Source organism: Aythya ferina (assembly GCF_964211825.1).
Source record: "Aythya ferina genome assembly, chromosome: 2".
Lineage (NCBI taxonomy): Eukaryota > Metazoa > Chordata > Aves > Anseriformes > Anatidae > Aythya > Aythya ferina.
The window spans coordinates 111,183,841-111,204,468 of NC_140297.1; the positions used below are offsets into that span (position 1 = coordinate 111,183,841).

Consider the following 20,628-nt stretch of genomic DNA (forward strand, 5'->3'; position numbering starts at 1 on the left):
ATTTTGAGATTTTGATACTCCTTCTTCCAAGAGCCATTTGGACACGACTACTTCATGAATTATTTTACTAATTTATACTCATTTTGCAAATTGACTTTTCCTTTCTTCACGTCTTTTATAAATAGGCTTACTTTTTTTTTAAAAAAAAAAAAAAAAAAAAGCAAAGTATAAAAAGAGAAAATTTACCCTGTAGCTCTCCAATCATTTCAGATCCATGACTTCTGTCCCTTCGTTCTGATTCCAGTGCTGCTTGCAGCTGGTAGTAATCTTTCTCCACCTGCAGTTTTGCACCTTCTAGGACTCTGCACCTTTCCTGCAGTTCTCTATTTAGTGATTCTACCTGACTTAATGACTTGCTCATTTCTGTGTTACCCTTTCTCAGTCTTGCTGCTGTATCAGATTCTGTCCTTATCAAGTCATTGGCTTCTTCTAGCTGTTGGGGAAAAAAAAAAAAAAAGATTCTCAAATATAAAAATGATTTATTGGAACCAGTTTTATTATATCTGAATGCACAATACTGCTTCTCAGACCTAAGAAATAATGAAAGCAATGAACAGAAACAACATACTTGTTTTTGTAATTGTGTTATCTTCTCATTTGTAATTTGTGAATGCTGGTTGATTTTTTTCAAGTCTTCCATTTGATCTTTTAGTGTGGACACTGAAAAGAAATTACATCATTAACACAAGAGATTAAAAAAATCTTTAATTTTTACATAAACACATTAAAAGTCTTGGCACATAAGTCCTTTGTTGCCTTTTTTCTTATGTACATTTTTAGATCAAATTCTGTGCCTGCAGAATAACACACTGTAGAGAAGACAGAATAAGACAAAGACGTGTTCTTGTTAAAACTCAAATAAACTCAAAATTTGTGCTCACAATTTGAAAAGATCCCTTTTAAAGTTCAGTAGCACTCAACATGCTAACATAGTAAATTATTCCCAAAAAACACACCATATACCTCATCAGTTACAACATGCCAACATGGCATACCTTCATTTTCTGCATTCCTCCTCCTCTCATTCTCTTGTTCAATTTTTCTTTGGTAGTCATTTATCTTGTGCTGCAGTACCATCTTTTCCTTCTCAATTTGAGACACTGTTGTTTCTAAGTTCTTTCTCTGATTTCCCTAAAATTAAAAGCATCGTCATTTTCTATTTACATTTTAACGAATGATCCCTAAACCAGTATCTCTGCAACTAATTAACTATGGACACTGATGCATCATTTCCAGTGAATGAGTTTGTCTCCCTTTAAAAAACATTCAGAAAAAATGACTTTTTTCTTTATACTTCTACATTACAAATATACCAAATTACCGAAGAAGTTTTTGTTAACATGGTATTTAAATAACCATTAAATAGTATTAGGAGATGACATGAGGAACTCAACAGAAAATCGCCTGTACATTAGATTTCAGAAAAACTCATTTTTTATAAACTCCAGAAAAACATTAATCTTGTTCATTGCAGTTTAACAGAGGGAACAATTTAAATCTGTGAAACATGCAGAAGCAAAAAGGCTTTGAAAATGTGTGAAAATAAATAGATGCATTTCCCAATGCTATGTATTGAAATGTGATCATCTGGTCTCAAATTTATAGTGAGAACAATTTATTTATTTTTTTGTCACAGAAGAAATATCTTGAATTGTGAAAGTACTATCCATATTCTTTACCCAACTAAGGCAGCTTCAATGATGAAAAATAGTTACCTCTTCATCCAGTTCTTTCATTATCTTGTCTAGCTTTATGTTTGAAGATCTAAAAAGAAAAGAAAAACATTTTAAATACAACAAGGATACATGATAAGTGTTTTTCTAGTTAAGTAATATGCAACCACTACCAAAGGCCTCAATTTTAGCTAATTCTATTTTGTAATAAGCATTTAAAAGCATTAGTAATAAGCATTTAAAAGTCAAAGAAAACATTCAAGTTTCATTGGAAATAGTTTTTAAATATATAAAGTATTTATAAACTTTGTTGCAGCTTATATATGCAAAACTTTAGGTGCCACATTTTGTCCCTAAACCTGAAATATAAAAACAATGCATGTACACAACAAGCTAACATTAAAATTAGAATATCCTGATGAACTGCTGAAAACGTCCTCTACTTTTGAGCTTCCCAAATAGCTAAAATGGTTAATACAATAGTAGGCAGCTCACTACTATGTATAAAAATATGGAAGTATTATTCAAAAGGCTCTGTTGAAGCAATGTATTAGAACAGTACTATAGGCAGAGAAAAGTTAAGTGGATAGTAAAACCTCCAGTTAACTGGCAAAACACATTAATACGATTGTTTTTGCAGCTACTTATCCCTCTTCAAAGAGGTAAGAGGGGCCGCAGACAACATTACCTGGCAGGTACAATAAGCAGTTATAGCAATATATCCTACCTAACTACAGTAAACAGCACGATGTATCAGAGGACAGTGTTGTGCTCTGACATCTTCAGCAGTGCTGCAGGAAGTACTGTGGTTACTGAATGTATTTCAAGAAACATACATCCTGCTTGCAGAAAGCAATCAAAGCACGTGAACAGTGAAGTTGTGCATAGGTCAGGGACAGTGTCTCAGTCTAAATTCCCACTGGATCATCTTGGCTACCAGTTCCTGCCTAAACAGCTCACACATTTACACACTAGGGTCCTAATTCTAGCCTTAGTTCTTTCCGTGTCCTATAACTAAGTTTTGTCTATTTTTATTTTTTCAGGCTGTCAGGAAGACTTCAAAATGAGAAGCTAACTCAAAGAATTTAGTTGGCATGTATCTGAGTAAAAAAATCTGATTATCAGAAAAAAATGTCTACCGTTTGTAGCTGCAAGAAACTGGCAAATTCCCACATAGTTACTTTAACATGGCAGAAACAAGCCTTTAGAAAGAAAATCATTGTTTTTATTGATCAGCCACAGGAAGGAAAATAAATGAGGTCCTGTAACAATTACCATATATTTAGAAACCAGAGAGTCAATTTTAATAGTCCAGTATATGCAGTGTATACAGTATTTTACATTTCTCAAAGTTCAACCTTACAAATGCATACCTCGGCCCATTAAAAAAATCTAAATTCAGAGATACCAGGTAAACTTAAATACGCAAGTGTTCAGAAAAAGCATTACATGGATGGTACTGAAAACAAAGGATTTCCTTAATGCTATATTCAAGAAAACCGCTTTAAAACAATATTTGAATGATTTAAACCTCTGCCTGGAGCTCCTTTGGAGAAGTATAGCACAATTCTTAATGTTATTCTGGTAATCCCTAAAGCAGTAATACAGAACTCAAGTGTTAGACTTATTTAAATTATATAAACAATTAAAGTTCAAAGTCTCACCTGCACTTTTGCTCCATTTCATCTTTCAACTGCATTTCATTATGTAGTTGTTCTTCCAACTCATAGATCATTTTCTGCATATTTTCCAGCTTTAAATATATATTCGTACATGAAAGAACACGCATTAAATTGATGAACTTCAAAAAAAAGTATTCCAGAATATTCAGTGCTACTTATGTTGTATCACAGCCTACTTCTATCTAAGCACTGTATTTTTAGCTGAATCGCCTCCCCTAAAAAGCAAGTTAGTTACAAGAAAGAACTTACTATTACACAGTTATATCATTTGCACAGATAAAATGTTAAGGTTGTGCATAGTTCTGTCAAAATTCATGGGGCTAGGCTAGGTTTTTAAGTATTTCCAGAATTAGACAAGAGGTATTACTGCAAATTATAAAGAAGCATTTTATTAGCCTTAATAGTGCTCTTTTTCTAGCTATCAAATACATTTTACAAAGCATCTTCAAGTTCTCAGTTCAGGAAGCAGAATCAGGTGTGTCAGTTATTAGCAGCAGGGGAAAATGCTCTTAACCTCTATTTAGTCAGGGCGAATTCTTACAGCTAGCACTGTACTAAGGTTTGAAAGGAGTAACAGGCTCCAGATGTTAATACAGAATGGTACTATATGGCATTTACTGTTTGCCAGCAAGATAAATTCACAAGTTCATTCTTTCCATGCAGTCTCAAAATATCCACCTTCTACTGGATGCCTGTGCACAGTAGTTTCACTCCAACAACAGCAAAATCCTCAGTAAACAACAAGATAGTATCAACTTTGAGGAAGCTCATTAAGTCAAGCCCGTGCTGATTCACTCTTCTAAAACTTCTCCACTGATCTGGTAAGGACTGCAGCCTTATTTAGCTTTCCCACATTTCCCTCAGCATCCTTAGAAGAGCACAGAGGAGAATTACAGTCCTAACCTAGATTCTCTTCAAAGCAATATATGCAAGTGCTTCTGACACTTTGTTGTCTTGTTCCTTGTTCTAACTTCAAAAACTCTGACAATTGCCTGACTCATTTTGCACAATCATCCCAGGAAAAGGAGCAACAGAACAGTTCCTCCTATGTCCACCTCTTCCTCTTTTTTCCCCCATAAAGTACATTTACAAGACCTAAAAGTGATCACGTAGAGGAGAACTTATGCTCGTCTTCATTCTTTCTCGATAGCAACAGTAAGTGGTCTCAGAAAGGACTATCCTGTGTTCAGTCCTAAACTAGGATTTCAGTCTGGAGACATGTTATAGCATGCTTTATCCATATTAGGTGGGAAACCTTTCAAACTTCCAAACTTTACTCCTTCCAGTTCCAAGCAGCATCGTGGTGCTCCCAAGAACCAGAGATCCTTTCTCATTTCTTCCTTTTCCTTTCTTCCACACTCTTGAGTTGCTCTCATGTTTGCAGAGGAAGAACACAGACATAGCAACTGGGGACTAACAATAAATTTTATATATTTACTATTCCTTACTTTAAGTATTTAACACTACCCCCCAGAATGCCTTGGAAGAACAAGGAAATACTGGAACAAAGACTTCTCAGCACTTGCATTCATTACTGGTGTAACACACAACATAACACCGCTTGGAAGAGACAACGGTTGTAGTCAAAAACCACAGAGAGACTGCTACTAAAGTAAACACCAAGGAAAAGGGAAGGACAGCAAGTACACAACACATTTATCCCATTGGTACAAACCACTGAGAAACGAAGCACGGCTATTTAAAGGCTAGCTCTCACTTGAGCAAAAAGGGATCACATGTGATGCACAAAAATAAGGATCAAGAAGTTTCAACATAATTGCTCTTCCATTTCCTGGTTACTCATTTTACAGCCCCTTCCAGACAGACTGCATAAAGGAATTAAATGGGATGGATGAGGAACAGGTCTAAGAAGACATCTGGCAACTGAAGTGTCCCTGCACTGGATCCTACTGGTTCGGACCTCCATTGCTTCCTCCTGCTTCTTTCTCTCCCTCTCAATATTTTTATAGTGCTGGACCCCTAGGGGCCTACCTCAGCTTGCTGAGCAGTCAAATGACATTGATGCAAGACCACGGGCCTCCAGAGAAGTTTTGCACAATCGGGTATCAATAACCTAAACAATATCTTTGGAAAATCCTGAGTCACAGTTAACACAGAAAAAAAGCATTCCTGCATGTTTGGGTCTAACTGCAGCGTAGAAGCCAAGCAAAATCCCTCTGAAGCTGCCATACTTTTTTTCTTGCTGTTGTTAAACCAAAGCATTTTGCATCTGGTTCTGCACCCTGAACAACGAAAAAACCTGAAGACCCAGTTCAGAAGAATTTGTTCACCTCCTCCTCAACATCTGAACTGCTCAGAGTACTTTAGGGTAGCACTAGTCAAAGAAAATAATATCTACAGAGAGGCCTGATATTCAGTTAAAGGCCATTGAATTCCATTTTTCTCCAACTTCAAGGTCTAGTTCTGTGAAGTTTTACACTCTTGCAAAACCCAATGAATTTCTTTGAAATTTCTGGCACACAGTCCCACCCAAGAGAGCCTCAGTAACATGCCAAAATACAGACAGAGTAGATAACATTGTGTTATATTTCCAGAACTAATTAATTTGCTAACCATGTGTCAACATTACCGTTTTCATTGCAGCATGTAATGAAAGGAAAAACAGCTGAGAAAAACTGGGAGATAAAAATACCCTGTAATAAAGACTTCACATTCATTTAAACCTATTACCCATATCCTTCCACGGTTTCCCCTCCCCATACTGTTAAAAATCACAAGACATTCAAACACCCCTAGCAACACTGACAGGGCTGTAGGGTTCTTTAACCACGTGCAGGTGCCATGCCAGGTATCCCCCTAATTCTGCCAAGTCTATTTAACAGCTATCTTCAAAGTCAACTAAAGGCCAGCAAGTAGCTTTAAATATTTGCAAATATTTCCAAACCTAGCTCTGTTTTTCATTTTGCCATACCAACAGCCATGTACTGATGAAGAAAACAAAATTTATGGAGGACATCAAGTTACATAAATAAATCAAAATAATTCAGTGCTTAATAAATTCAGTTAGCCCAATAAATACCTAAGTAGTTCCCCTGTCCTTTACAAGTTTTCCTTGGGTAATACCATACACCACTAAAACATTTATATTATGAGTTTAAGAGAAAAAGGAACATGCATCAACATCTGCTTCTCTTCGACTCTAAATGGAAAACATAACAGAACAAGATACTAACAAAGTAAATCAATCAAAGCTAAAGACTTCTTTTAGAGTTCATTATTATTTTGACTGTGTTTTCTACTGGAAGGAAAGCCTATTTGAAAAATGTCAAAGCAGTCTAAGGAAATTATCCTAATTTACACCTGCACTTGCACAGAATCCAAGCACACCTTGTTTCTAACATATTGGCTTATCTTCCTGGTAACCAGATTGCCAAGATGCTTAGGAAGCAGTAACTGAAAGAGCTTCTGAACTTTCCTGTGAGTTTTTTAGGTAAATTGTTATACAAATGCAGCTTCTCAGTGCCCTGAATCCCAAAAGGTTATGGGGCACCCTTGGGAAGGAGCAGAATACCTAAGGTTATTTTATTTGGAAAAAATAGAAATTAAACAAAATAATCCCACACTGTCATATTGTCTGCCACCTCCCACTTGGCTCACAGAAAAACTGAGAAATCTTAGCTCCAGCTTCAGCAATGAAACAGTGGGCTGCTGAAAAGCCAAGGCTTCCTTCCTATCACACTCGGGGCTAGAATTGATCATCACCACAATGCCAGCGTACACCTGGGATAGATATGGCACTCTGAAAACATTGCACAAACTCTTAGATATTTATGAAGATAAAAACCATGAATCCTGTTTCACAAGAAGAGTGTGCAGTTTCAGCTATTTTATTCCAATTTGTGAAAACTTATGTTTTAGGAAGAACTGAAATTCAGTCTTTTCAACAACTTTGATAGGCAAGCCACACTAAATAGTTTAATTTTATATACTGATCTCCCATATTTCAAACACTAAGAAAGTTTGAGACATTTAAAATTCAGAGAATTTATACTGGTATATGCAACAGATTCTTTTCTAGGATACAATAAAACTGAAAACCAGTGAGACATACCACACTTTTATCCGCATTGGAGGCTGGTCTGTTGTCATTGGAATTTTCTGCAGAGACAGATAAATACCTGTAACAACATTAAAAGTTATTTTAAGATTTGTTTAAAGGCAAGGTTATGAAAAAAAAAAAAACAAAAAAAAACATAATCATGATAAAAATAACACCCTCAGTTTTTTGCTCCAAAGTATGGATAACCAAATAGCAACAATCAAATTTTTCACTTCTATACTTACATTTCAAGATTGAGCATATTTATTTGAAATAAACACAATTAATTGTAAAAATTGTCTTCAAACATAAAGCGGTATGTTGCAGAAGATGACCTCTTGAAAAAAGGATTTCTGCCAAGTATTAACACAACCACTTTTATTTTTTTTTTTTTAAATAACCATTAAAAAAAAATCTTTGCTTTCCATGGTTACAACACTCTCATTGGCTTGCATCCCATAAATATTTATTCAGGCACTTATGAAACAAGTAGAAATGAAGCAAACTCTGCAGAGATTGTGTGTGTGTATATGTAGCTTCCAAAGTTACCAGGAGTTCCACACACAGTTTGTCCTGAAGCGAGAGTTATTTTACATAACTTCTCTAAAAATACCACAAATTTCTATTTGTCATGATTCTAAAAGTCATGTAAATAAATAAAAGTGACTGCCTGAGAATTCCTTCAGTATTTGGTGTGATGTTCTTGGCCTGATAACTGATCTAGAGAAACATGAAAGGTTCCTAACCCATCAGATTATGTTAGGAAGAAATCTCCAATACACGAGCTGAGGAAGATGGATGCATCCCATCTTTCCTTTCACATGAACAAAAACCTCCCAAAATAAAAGCCAAAGACACCCTGCAAAGCCGAGGTCAAATTAAAAATCTAAACAGCTTACAGACAATCAAGTGACAAAGAGAAAAATGTTACAGTTCCCTACAGAGGAAGGAGTTGGTCTCAAGTACAAGAAGTCACAATATTTTGCACACCAGGGCAACAGAGCAGAGAAAATGTGGTACTGAAGCAGGAAGAGCACCAGAGAAAACAAGAGCAGGAACAAACCTGAATCCTGAAGATTTCTGAACAAATCAGAACCCTGAAGAGAACACAGAAGTCACACAGAGCTGTGAACTGTTCTCAGCTAGTATTCCAAAATCTGTGTTGTAAGTGAAGTGCAATAATAAACCACCATCTTTTCTAGTTTGCAATCAGTGAGATTACAGCTGTAGAAAATATCCTATCCTAAAAGACTGTAAGACTTCCTTTAGTGACGGAAGTCATATCATGTCCCTATATCCCCACTGCTTTAAGCTCTACAGCATACTTGAAGGCTGACAAAAATCAAAGGAGATGGAAGACATTTGAACCTTTTCCTAAATACTCAACTGAACATATTGCAGCATAAAAAGGGAATCAATTAGGACTAGAGATTAAGCAGGTGCAAATGGTCATTTCAGACTTTTTAAGACTGTCACACCAGAGTGTTATGGGATCAAAATCAGTTCTAGAACAGCATTTTCGTTCCAGTAAGTGTATAAAGTAATTATAGTATTTAGTAGACATCTTCCACAACAGCTAAATACAGTCTAAGTTCTCTAAATTCCTGATACTGTCCCCACCCCAAGAATTAAAAGGGGAGAGAAGAATTTCAGTTATTAACAAGCTTCAGTACGCTACTTCACCTTCTTGATAACACATTCCAAAGTCTACCTGAAAGGCAAAAGTTAAGACTTTTTATTATAGACTAAAATCAGAACAATAAGTAAGACTCTTGGACTGAACTCACACGAACTGTCTGCAAAGCTTGCAAGTTCCTTTATTCCTCACTATGCAGAAAGCAACAACAAATCCAACTCTTTGCAGAGATGGAAATAATTTCACCACAGGCTTGGAAAAGCGGTTCCTCTTCTATCCAATGATGGGTAACAGATTTATTTCCTTTAAGGCTTTACTATTTTCTGAAATATTTCTGAATATTTTCTAAAGTATTTCCTGAAATACTATTAAAACTAACAACTACGGGTCTCTATCTCTCTATCTGACATGGTCAGATACAGAAGACTTAGATCATTTTAAGCATGACTGACATAGACAACAATTAAAAGTATCTCTCAAAGAAAAAGTTAAAGATTTTTGAATGTAAATAGAGATATCGACAGCGCCTACAGTAATAATGACTCTTAAAGTATGAATCAATGTAATTTCAACTGATGTCATTTAAAGTTTCCTAAGCAACAGTGGAAACAGTAAAGCATCACAATCTCATTGCAGCTGATGAGTACTTTGAAAAAAAGAAGAATCTATCACAGGTGACAGGCAAGTAGAAAATAGAGTATTTCTAGCAAGCCAGAGAGAAGCAAAGACAAGGTTTAATTTATCACATGCCTACAGTGATGTGAAGTGTGGAATCCTTGTATAAAATTCCCAAACTGTGATTTGCAATGAGATAAAGTGACATTCACATCCCCAGTTTACGACTATATGGATACTTCAGTGCTCTGTAGGCAGCTCTGCCTAGAAACCACAACAGATTTTTCTTCCTATTTCTGCCACACCACTGTGTAACATACTTAATACAGAGCAAAACATTCACAAAATCAGTGCAATATTTTAAGGTACTGATGACTAGTAGTACTGGCTATCAAAGTGTCAAGAAAGCGTAATTTATTAGGATTCTGACTCATAAGTAAGAATCTGTACAGGCTTGTATTTACATAAGAGTCAAACAGGAGTCTTGACAAGAGAATATGCCATCAGTTTGCTTTGTCTGTACATACCGACGGTTGCTGTAGTAAGTAAATCCTACAAATGGAAGCTGGTTGCCCACAAATGCTTTCGGTATGGGAAATGTTTCTTCTTCTCCTTTGTCTTCTTCCAGATCATCAAAATTACTAGTGTCTATGTCACTGCTTAAGTCAGGCACAACTGGTGCTACAGCTAGGAAAAAAAAAAGGAGAATAATTATATGCTAGTAATTATTTTATAACTCAAGTGACACAACTAAGAGTTTTTTGGGTATTTCTCTTTGGTGTCTAAGAGATTTAATTCCATCCTTCAGTATAACTAAAATTTTAAATTTCATTAAAAAGAAATATAGCAGTTCTTTTGCTAACATGATACGTAAAGTAAGGCAGATCACTGTCTCTGATAAAAGCATTATACTTACTGTCTCTGAGAGTTTCCCAAGCCCACTGATCATTTTTGAAGAAAAGGTGCCGTTTAATTTCTTCTACTCCATTGCGTCCTAGTCGCACTTCCCTGTAAAGAATTTTTTGGTTTCAGTATAGTATGTAAGATGACATAAATCATTCCAAAGGAAAGACAAATCATAAGGAGTATCTAACAACAAAGAGGAACAAAAAACTAACTGTCAAACTAAGGCATGAAATAGATACACCTCAAAGCACTCAGATGACAATAACTACAGCAGCACAGCAGGTATATTTCAGAACACAATCTGGTTTTAACACTTGTCTGTAAGAACTCCTGCTGCTACTTTTTCCACCATCATGGACTGGCTAGGCAGCTGTCAAGCAGAAGCTAGATTCTATGCTTACTAGGAGATCATGCTGTTGCTTGAAGCCCATGAAGCTCAGCAAATGCAACAACCCCCCTCCACCTTCGTAGCCTCAGATCTCAAGCAAAGGTTGCAAAAGTTATGTTTAGATTAGTAAGCAGCGTGGGTACAACTAGAGCACACCCCCAAAGTGAAACAAACCTAACACCCACATTTCATACAGGCTTTCTTTGGGTTGACTCTACCCCGATCCTGCGGACTGAATGCCCACTAGGAGCTGGGATTGCATTAGGGGCATTCCCAAACTGCACAGTTCGCTTTAGTTTTATCCCCAAGGAATCCATGCCCCTCACACTCCACAACATATACCAGTGTATCAGCTAGTGTTATAGCTGATACTTAGGAGTAACACTTCACATGCAAACTAAATTTATAAGCACTCATCCTAGCACCATTTCCCTTCCCCCAATCTACTTGATACACCCACAGAGAACAGCAGCAAACACTTGACTCCTCTCCCAAGTTCTGGGACTGGACAAAATTAACCTGGCAATACCACCTGTCCAGTCTGCAGCATCTACTGCTTCGGGTTAAACAAAACACTGATTCAGAGTAGACAATGTGACTTAAAGCCCTAAGCAACTGAAGTTCTGAAGAGTTACTGACTAAATTTAAGACAGCCTTGTCATACTTTAAGCAAGAGGCTAATGCTTTCTCACATTTTTGTAGCTGATAGACAAACAAAATCTAACTCCTATAAAGGAGAACATTCAGCTAACAGAAGTGCATTCAGAGTGCATACACTTACCTACAGCAGCACCTAAACAGGAATGGAGTTATGCTGCATTCATGCCAATACTATCAAAGTTCCACTTCTGTTCAGCAGTTTAGAAACCCCCACAAAATATATATAGATGTAGATATACACGCACACACAGACATGCTCTTTCAACATAATTTTCTTAATGAAGATTCACTTTCATTTTGAATATGGTTGAAATCTCACCTATCAGTTAAAAAGGCACAAATAAGGTTTTTTGCCTCTTTAGAGATATCGTTGTCATCAGGGAAGGTAAGGGAGTTCTTATGGTTCATAATCTTGCTGTATGTTCCAACCAAAGAATCTGCATAAAAAGGTGTATCACCTGAAAAAGCAGCAATGCAAAAAATTTAGAAGTAGATCAGAAGTATTGTAGATTTGATTTATAACATTTGAATTATGCACGCAACAAAATGTAAGCAAATAATTGAACAAGAGGTAAGGACAAACGTTTGAGAACTGTAGTAGAATATTTTTAAGGCGTTTTTCAAATACCACAGTGAGCAAACCAAAAGTTATGTTAAGAAAGTAATAAATTAAAACAGTTACAAACAACACTGATTTTTTTTTTTATAGAGTGCAGTTGAGTACTGCAGTCAATTTTGATGAGCCTACGACTCACCTACGAGCATCTCATACAGGAAGACTCCAACTGACCACCAGTCGCACTCTCTTCCATAGTAACCATCACCACCCTGGGACTTCAATACTTCGGGAGAGATGTAGTCTGGTGTTCCTACAGCTGTATCACATCGTACCATACCTTCCTACAAAGAGAAGGAAAATAGCCAGGCCCAAATATAAGAATCAAAATTGCAACCTGTTTTCAAGAGTTCATAAAGCCTTAGTAACAGCAGCAAATCAACAACTGTCATGAATTGATGGGCGTTGTTTTTTTTGTTTGTTTGTTTGTTTTTTGAATGGTTTCTTAAATATTTTTAATTACTAAACTACTAAAGCCAAAGCAAAGCACTGGATTTGTCAAAGTTAACACAGTGGAAGTTGCTTAAAAACCTCTGTTAATATATAAGAAGTAACCAGAATTGTATCTCAGCCTTGTAATCACAGCTTCTCCTGCTCATGCCAATATAAATGTCTTATATACTGCCAGGATATAGAGTAAACAAGGAAAGCTCCTCTCAAAATAGGCCAGCAAATCAAGGATTTTGCTGACAGGATCAGCTAAACTAAGTTTTTCTCCTCCAACACAATATACTTAATGCCAGGAAGACTGCAATGCAGATAAGGCCCTGAAACTTGAGGCAGATAGACTTCAAAATGTGTGATAGATGAGAAGAACGTTTCATGTTCCTCACACCCCTGAGAAAGAACTAGCAGAAGAGATCAATCACGTTGGGGATGGCATCAAGAATGCCAAAGTGGCAATCACCTGATCCTTTCTAGTGTTCGGGAACTTCTGGAACAATCCTAGAAATGGATTAGTAGAAAACTTGTGCAACATATAACTAAGGAACAAATATAGCTAATGAACAAATCTAGTGTTGCACGTGCAGCAAATCCAGAATGCACCTGTATTAAACTTCTATCTATGATGAGCAGTTTCTTTCCCTCAGAGCCACTTTCCTCTTCCAAAAGGCTAGAGGAACCCAAGACTAGGCTCCTCAATACATAGCTCATTTATTTAGTACAGCACACAACGTAAGGTGTTGTTGACGTGAGTTTACTTCTGTGACACCAATACACAGCAAATTTTCCTAATATTTTTACTTGCTTTTTGGCACTTATAGAAAAATATCCTCGTGCTTAACTGTATTTCAAAAGTCCTAATTTTTAAGAGCAAAATCAAAGATGAATCTGCATTAAGCCAAATTATGTGTCTGCTATTCCACTGTGGACTGGAAGTTGTGACTTAAGGAAACTATTTGAATTTGTACATGTAACTTGCACTTGGTTTTCACTGGTGTCTTTTATTTATGGCAAGGCAGCTGATTTATTCCAAAAGCAATTTATTCAAAGCTCCTGGAACAGGTTGAGAACGTGATGTATATATTACCCAGACTCTGTTAAAGTATCACCCATTTAAGGTTGCTTTCCTGGTATGGAGGTGGAGGCTAGCACAAACCAATCAGAATTTTGTGCAGGGAACAACAATGCTTCACAGTACTTAAAATACAATTTCTTTTTTTTTTTTTTTTAATGACCTCAAGATATATTAAAAAAAAAATCTGTGACAGTCTTTTAACCTGTTTCCTTCAGATTTGGCTTTTATATAGGTCAGGTTATGCTAGTACGTATATAAGGATTCAGCAACTTGGACGTGTTTTCCATCACTGAACTTAACTAAATACCTCACTTTTTTCCATCGACTTTGATAGTCAAAGACGTAAAGAAATAATCTAGAGGAATCTATAAGATAATCAATGGCTTGACTTCAGGAAGCCTTCCTAATAAACAGTATAGAGTTGATGCAATTCCTACTTCAAGAGCCATTTTTGCATTCTACATTGTCATTTAATAGGACGCATAAATAATAGTAATGGCAAGAGTGGAATCTTGGACACTTTTCTCTAGCTAAATTTTTCAGTATTTTATTTTCACTTTTACATATGCCTTCCTTTCACAAAGGGAAAAAAAGAAAATAAAAATTGTCTACCTTGTTCATCTTCATACAAGTACCAAAATCTGCTAGTTTTAAGTGACCAGCTTTATCTAGCAGCATATTATCAGGTTTCACATCTCTGAAAACAGAAAAACATTTGTGTAAGAGTAAATCAGTCAGTTTAACTTAGGAAAACAAAAGTCATCTATTTCTCAAATGTAACATGACAAGGAAAATACAACATAAAAGCACAACTATTTCCTCAATTTTTTTCCTTCTTATAGTATCACGTCCCACATACAGACTGTGGAACTGAACCATTAAAAAACATGATAATGGATGTGGGAACAGTCTCAAGTCACCAAATTTACCAAATCTGGACGTTACCCTCAAACCTCAAGTTTTCATAAAAAACCACGAACTTGCTGAAGTCACTCTCTACGAGGATACAGCTACACAAAAGAAATCCATTCTGGTTGCGAGTTAACCACCTCAAATCCAGCCTTGAAAATATAACTTTTTTTTTGTATCACTTCTAATTTCAGGAAATAAATGCATGCTGCTTTTTGAAGTATATTCATGCGAATAAATAATTTTCTGTGGCCCAAAAGGAGTGTTGCTGTACGGCCTTTTCCACACAAGGGATTCTCTCACAGAAAGTTTTCATGAAGTAACTGTAAAGTTCAGCAGTGTTAATGGTACTAAGTATACTGTAGCAGAACCATAGTTTAAAAAAAAAAAACAACATATATATATTAAAAAAAAAAAATGGTTTCAGGTGAAAGTAATTTCTGGGACCTCAAATGGAAAACTCTGGTCCCTACAATGAAATGAAGTCCTAGCATTACCTCACCTCAGGGTGTGCAGTAGAAATGTATCAGTGTACACACCATGATTTGGTTGGGAATCTTTTATTTATTTTTTTGAAATACTCTTAGTCCAACTGCCTGATCAAAGTGCAGCTAAGGAAATCAGTTCAAACTTCAAAGTTGCATTCGGGTTCCTCAGGGTCAAATTCAGTCAAGTTTTGAATTTTTTCCAAGGATGGGGATTTCATAACCTCTACAACTCTCTTCCATTGTTTGACCACCCTCACAGTGAAAATTTATTTCCTAACAAATAACTGGATATTCACAGAACAAACATCTGCCGGTCATCTGCTCCAACACCCCTGTTTAAGCAGGGATACTTAAAGCAGGTTGTCCAGGCAGCTTTTGACGATTCACAAGGAGGAAGACTCCAATCTTCCTGGGTAACCTGTGCCAGTGCTCAGTTAACCACTGCTGCAATTAGTGTCATCCACTGACTCTCATTCTTTCACTGCAGGCATCTTTCCATTCCAGCTACATTGGAAACCTTGCTGAAGTCAAGGCAAACAACATACACCGCTTTGCCCTCATCACAGAAGGCAATCAGGCTGGGCAGGCACACTTTACCCTTAAGTAAATCCATGCAGGCTGCTCCCAATCATCTTCTTGTCCATGTGCTTGGAAACTGTTTCCTGAGAATTTACTCCATAATCAGCCTGCAGTCCCCCTCTCAGGGCCATTTCTTTCCTTCCAGTCAACAGAAACCTCCTGATTGCTGCAGCCTTTCACTAGTCATAGAGAACAATATCTCCTGATATTGGCTACCTTCCTCACAACAATCCATGTATCCCACCAGCCTTGGACTCGCATATGCCCCGTTTGCATACAGGGGGCTCAGTTTGACCTTTCTCTGCTAAAGTAATGAATGCTTTACCCTCCAAAGCCCTGCCACTAGGCACAGGTACCTGGGAGACCTGAAAGCAGACCTTATAAAGAAAGGCTGAGGCAAAAGCAGCAGCCTCAGGCCTTTCCATGTCCTCTGTCATGAGCCCATATTTGCATCAGCTTCTTTTCAGTCCTCAAATTTGAGTTAACTAGTTAAAAACAAATTCCAAAAAATCTTCTGTCAGAGTAATCTGGAGTTTGAGGAAAAGATTGACAGTGCTGTTGGCATCTTCAAATTTCTGTTTTCTAAAGCTTGCCAATACACCTGTACAAATGGTTCAGCCAGACAATTTATTCCTAAAATGTGGCATAGTAGCTACGTAATTTATGATGCTATAGATTCTACTTGAGCAATGGATTAATAGTGGTTTTGTTTTTTTTTTCGTTTTACTCTTTTTTTTTCTAAAAAAACTTAAGTGTTAAAAGTGATCTTCTGGCCAAACTACAAATTGAGGGTATATACACTAAGTCCTTCTCAAGCTGTTTGTATATTTTCAGTTGAAAAATTTCTTCTCCTGCTTCTAGTAAATATGGTTAAAAGCTAAACATACAGAAGTTCAGATATCAACAGAAGAGAACACTCAGTCTGTCTGACAAGGGACTACAATCCACTTGAGGGCAAGTACGTAATATGAAACAAACCTAAGTCCCTTTGCTCTGTCTCTATTTCCAATCTTGCCCCTTACAAGAAAACAGGTGTCTGGGAGATTTTTTTCACCCTGTTCAGTTCACCCTGATCAGGCCACTGGTGCCAGCTGAGGCTTTAAATGCAGAACTGAGAGTTAATAATTACCAATAGTGTATACTACTGCTATCAAATTCTCCAAACAGTTTTTTCTAGTTAAGAAAAATGAACTATTTTGGGGGCCAACTTGTTCATGCCAAATCAGTTCTACATCTTTTGATAAAGTGGTACAATTTTATTGTTCCCTAAACTGAAGAAGATCATCCTGCTGAAAACCTTTACTTTGACTGTGTCACCTCAGCTTTGCACCTTCTGATAGCAAGAAGTTTTGAAGTTGTAATATGAAATAATTGTGAAATAATAATGAAGTCATATCAGCAATTTTAAAACGGCCTTAACCAAATAAAGTCACTCTGACAGCCCTGGGATTAAAACAACACTGTAACAATACTTTTTTCTTTTTCACCTGTGTATAAAACCCATTGAGTGAATTGCATCTAATGCAAGAACAACTTCAGCAGTATAAAATCTTGCCCATTTCTCAGGAACGTCGTAGTTGCTCATTAAATTCACAAGGTCCCCACCAGGCATGTACTCCATGACCATGTAAAGGTAACGGTCGTCTTGGAATGCATAAAATAACTGTAAAAAGAGCATAAACAAAAGAAAGAACAAGTCACTGAGTGCTACAGTTGTCTAATCTTTTGCTTGTTCAAAGTCCACAATTTCGGTGCAAATTGATTTACAAAGTAAAAGAATTGCTACAACTACTGCAGCAGCTTTGCGTCATCCAGTAGACCTCCTAAAAAGGAATTAATCTCAAGTCAGTTTCTGCCAGATCTTCCATCTCTTTATATTACTACAGAAGCAGCAGAGCTCTGGTTACAGATTTTGGTATTTATTGCACCAAACTGTAATCATTTCAAAGAAAGCTCATTGCATAAGAGGACAAGATGCTTCCTTACTCCCTGGGACACCAATTGACAAATATGTAAACATGGAACTATTGTATTTCAAACATCTGCCTGATTCTATTTGTGTTACCACAAAATATTTATTATTCTACGGTCAATGTATTCATTGTTTAGAAAGTGAACCTATACTTTAAACAATTGAGAAAAGTATTTCCCTTACAGCAGTAAATGCTCTGTTCAACATGACTTGTGCAAGTAGGTTTAAGCATGGTGACTTAAACCTTTCCGAAAATCATAAAACATAATTTTGCACAATCACTCCCAGACAGATAGCAACATATAAACATATTTGACTTAGGTAACTCTTGAATGACTTTAATTCTAACTTAACAGAAGTATTTACATGCTTAAGGGTAAGAACAGTTTAAATGAACAAGTTAAATGTGCACACAAATGTATGATGAAAGCTTCAGGCATTGTCCATATAAACTTCAAAGGCAGAGATGCCTCCCAAAAAATTGTCAGTGATAAAACTGAAATGAGGAAAACATAACCAGAGTTTATGTAATATATAAACTTATAATTTATACATTTATAAATAAATACATAATTTGTAAATATATAATTTATAAATATATAATATATATACATAATATATATTATATATATAATATATATAATATATATGATTTGCAGTCATACATACACACAAATTGGAATATACAGAAGCTACATCTTAAGCACAGATTTCTGATATGTTGGCTACTTCCAGAAGTACTATAAAGCAGACTCACCAGTTTTAACTCATATCTGGCAAACCATTTTAATAACAAACAAAATAGCTTATCCTGTATTTAAGACAAAATACGATTTTGAAGGAAGCACAATATCAGCTGTTTGTTGCAAACAGCAATTCCTACTGTTAATAACGTATTGCTCTGACAGATCCAGATCAATGTAACCAAAATGGGAGTTAGAAAAACTAAGACAAGTAAATATAAAGTCATGCAGTATTGTTATGGAACTATTCTACCATGACAGTATTTTTAAAAAGGAATCTCACTGTACCTGAACAACCCAGGGACTGTTAGCAAAAGCCATAATATCCCTTTCTTCCCAGAAGAAAGCAGAATCTGATCTTTTTATCATCTCAAATTTGCTTAGAAGTTTCATGGCATACACTCTTCTTGATGACTTATGCCTTACCTATGAAGATAACCACGACATAAAACAACACATTAGTTTCTCACCTTGATATATGAAGAACATCACTAGACTTCTTTTTCCTGCTTCACTATTTAATAGGTTTCATAAGACTCCTCACATTTATAAAGAATTACATATTGTGGGTCTACAAAATAATTATATTGTATTTTCTGACAATATATGCATTATTCTTAAAATACTTGCTAGAACTATCCAGAGTCCGTAGGCATAATAGTCACTTCATGACTTGTAGGTGCCTATCTCGAAAAGCACAAATAACGGCACCTATTAAATGCATAACCATTTTCCAGAGATCATTAGCATACACAAATACTTGCTGCCTATTTGTAGTTTTTCCCACCAATTCTCATTTTAATAAAGCAGCATGAACAAGTCCATTAATCTGTCATAAGCATCACACACATCTCCTCTCATCTTGTGAAAGATGTCTACAAGACTGCTGTATTCCTTGAACTAGCAGAATTTCTTCTAGTCTTGAATTGTTCAAGTGTTCAATTGCCACACAGTGGCAGAGGCTAATTTTGTTGACCGTGACTGATATATATTCAACTTTACCAGGAGAAGCATGCCTTACAAAGCAAAATAAATGTGGATTGACAGTATTGAAATGCAAGCTTCTCAGAAACATTTCCATGGGATAAAAAGAAATAAAAATTAATTGAGCTTAAGGCTATAAAACCCTAAGACTTCATCTTCTGAACACTGTATTCAGAAATAGACACAAACAAATACAACATGCATACATCCAAACGTACAGAAACACAACTTACCAACTGAACCTCCCCAAATGCCCCTCTACCAATCACCTTCACCACTTCGTAATCTTCAGCTTTCATGCGCAGATCTCTCATTTTATTTACTGTGTCTTTATCTGTATGAAAGAAAAATCACATTTCAGATATAATCAATTTAATTAAACCCATGAGAAATAAAAATGAGACGAATAATTATTGTAAGATATATTCCTCTTTAAGGGGACTTCATTTTTAACCTACCTCCCTACTGGAAACCATACTGCAAACTGCATGACCTCATTCTCATTACTGCAGTAATCAAAACTTGATATAAAAATAATCCAGTAACTACTGTACAATCAAGTTACCGGAGATCTTAGTTTGGGAAATTTCTTTTAAAATAGTTATCTGGAAAAAAAAAGAGCTAAGCAAAAACTTCATATCCAGCATGATCTTGCTTGCAAGCAAATCTGTTTAAAAAGATTATTTCTGGATAACTGTGTAATACATCTGAGAAAATATCATAAAGTATACATGAGAGATACTTGAAGAAGCTATTTTTTTAAAAATAAGCTTTCCGTGTTCTGCAATTTTATTATTCCTATTGCTCAAAAAAGTAGATTTTAATTTAAAACATGCAGTGGGAATCACTGTAATTATTTATATAAACCTGTCATTCTATAAACTACAATAATTTACAAACTCCCAGTGGGCAGATATTCTAATTCCAAATTTGGTCAAAGATTAAAACAGTCTATTTTAATCCATGTGGGTCAACACTGGCATGAGATTACATGGAAAAGCTTCACATTTCAGTATTTCTAAAAAGAAGGAGCAGCTACTAAAACAGACACACTCCTAATAAAATACATTATACAACAGTATTTTATTTTCAAAAATAATACGCTTTTCTAAAACTTTAGAAAAAAAGTACAGACAGGGGAAGAGAAAGATGGAAAAATGTCATTTTTGTAGTTCATGTTTTAAAAACAGATTTGGCA

At 35.9% G+C, this 20,628-nt stretch overlaps 1 protein-coding gene across 1 annotated transcript in view; it reads right to left on the bottom strand.

Moving 5' to 3' along the window:
- ROCK1 (Rho associated coiled-coil containing protein kinase 1) overlaps positions 1–20,628 on the bottom strand; it is an 85,483-nt gene that overhangs the window by 34,859 nt on the left and 29,996 nt on the right. Inside the window, exons 3-16 of the mRNA XM_084507433.1 lie at positions 19,664–19,764; positions 18,735–18,872; positions 17,219–17,394; positions 14,368–14,452; positions 12,376–12,520; positions 11,940–12,078; positions 10,583–10,674; positions 10,194–10,353; positions 7,428–7,494; positions 3,338–3,426; positions 1,716–1,764; positions 996–1,131; positions 569–660; positions 187–433 (exon numbers count right to left, since the gene is read on the bottom strand). Of these exons, the coding sequence (XP_084363559.1) occupies positions 187–433; positions 569–660; positions 996–1,131; positions 1,716–1,764; positions 3,338–3,426; positions 7,428–7,494; positions 10,194–10,353; positions 10,583–10,674; positions 11,940–12,078; positions 12,376–12,520; positions 14,368–14,452; positions 17,219–17,394; positions 18,735–18,872; positions 19,664–19,764 (1,716 nt within the window). The remainder of the gene's footprint in view (positions 1–186; positions 434–568; positions 661–995; positions 1,132–1,715; positions 1,765–3,337; positions 3,427–7,427; positions 7,495–10,193; positions 10,354–10,582; positions 10,675–11,939; positions 12,079–12,375; positions 12,521–14,367; positions 14,453–17,218; positions 17,395–18,734; positions 18,873–19,663; positions 19,765–20,628) is intronic.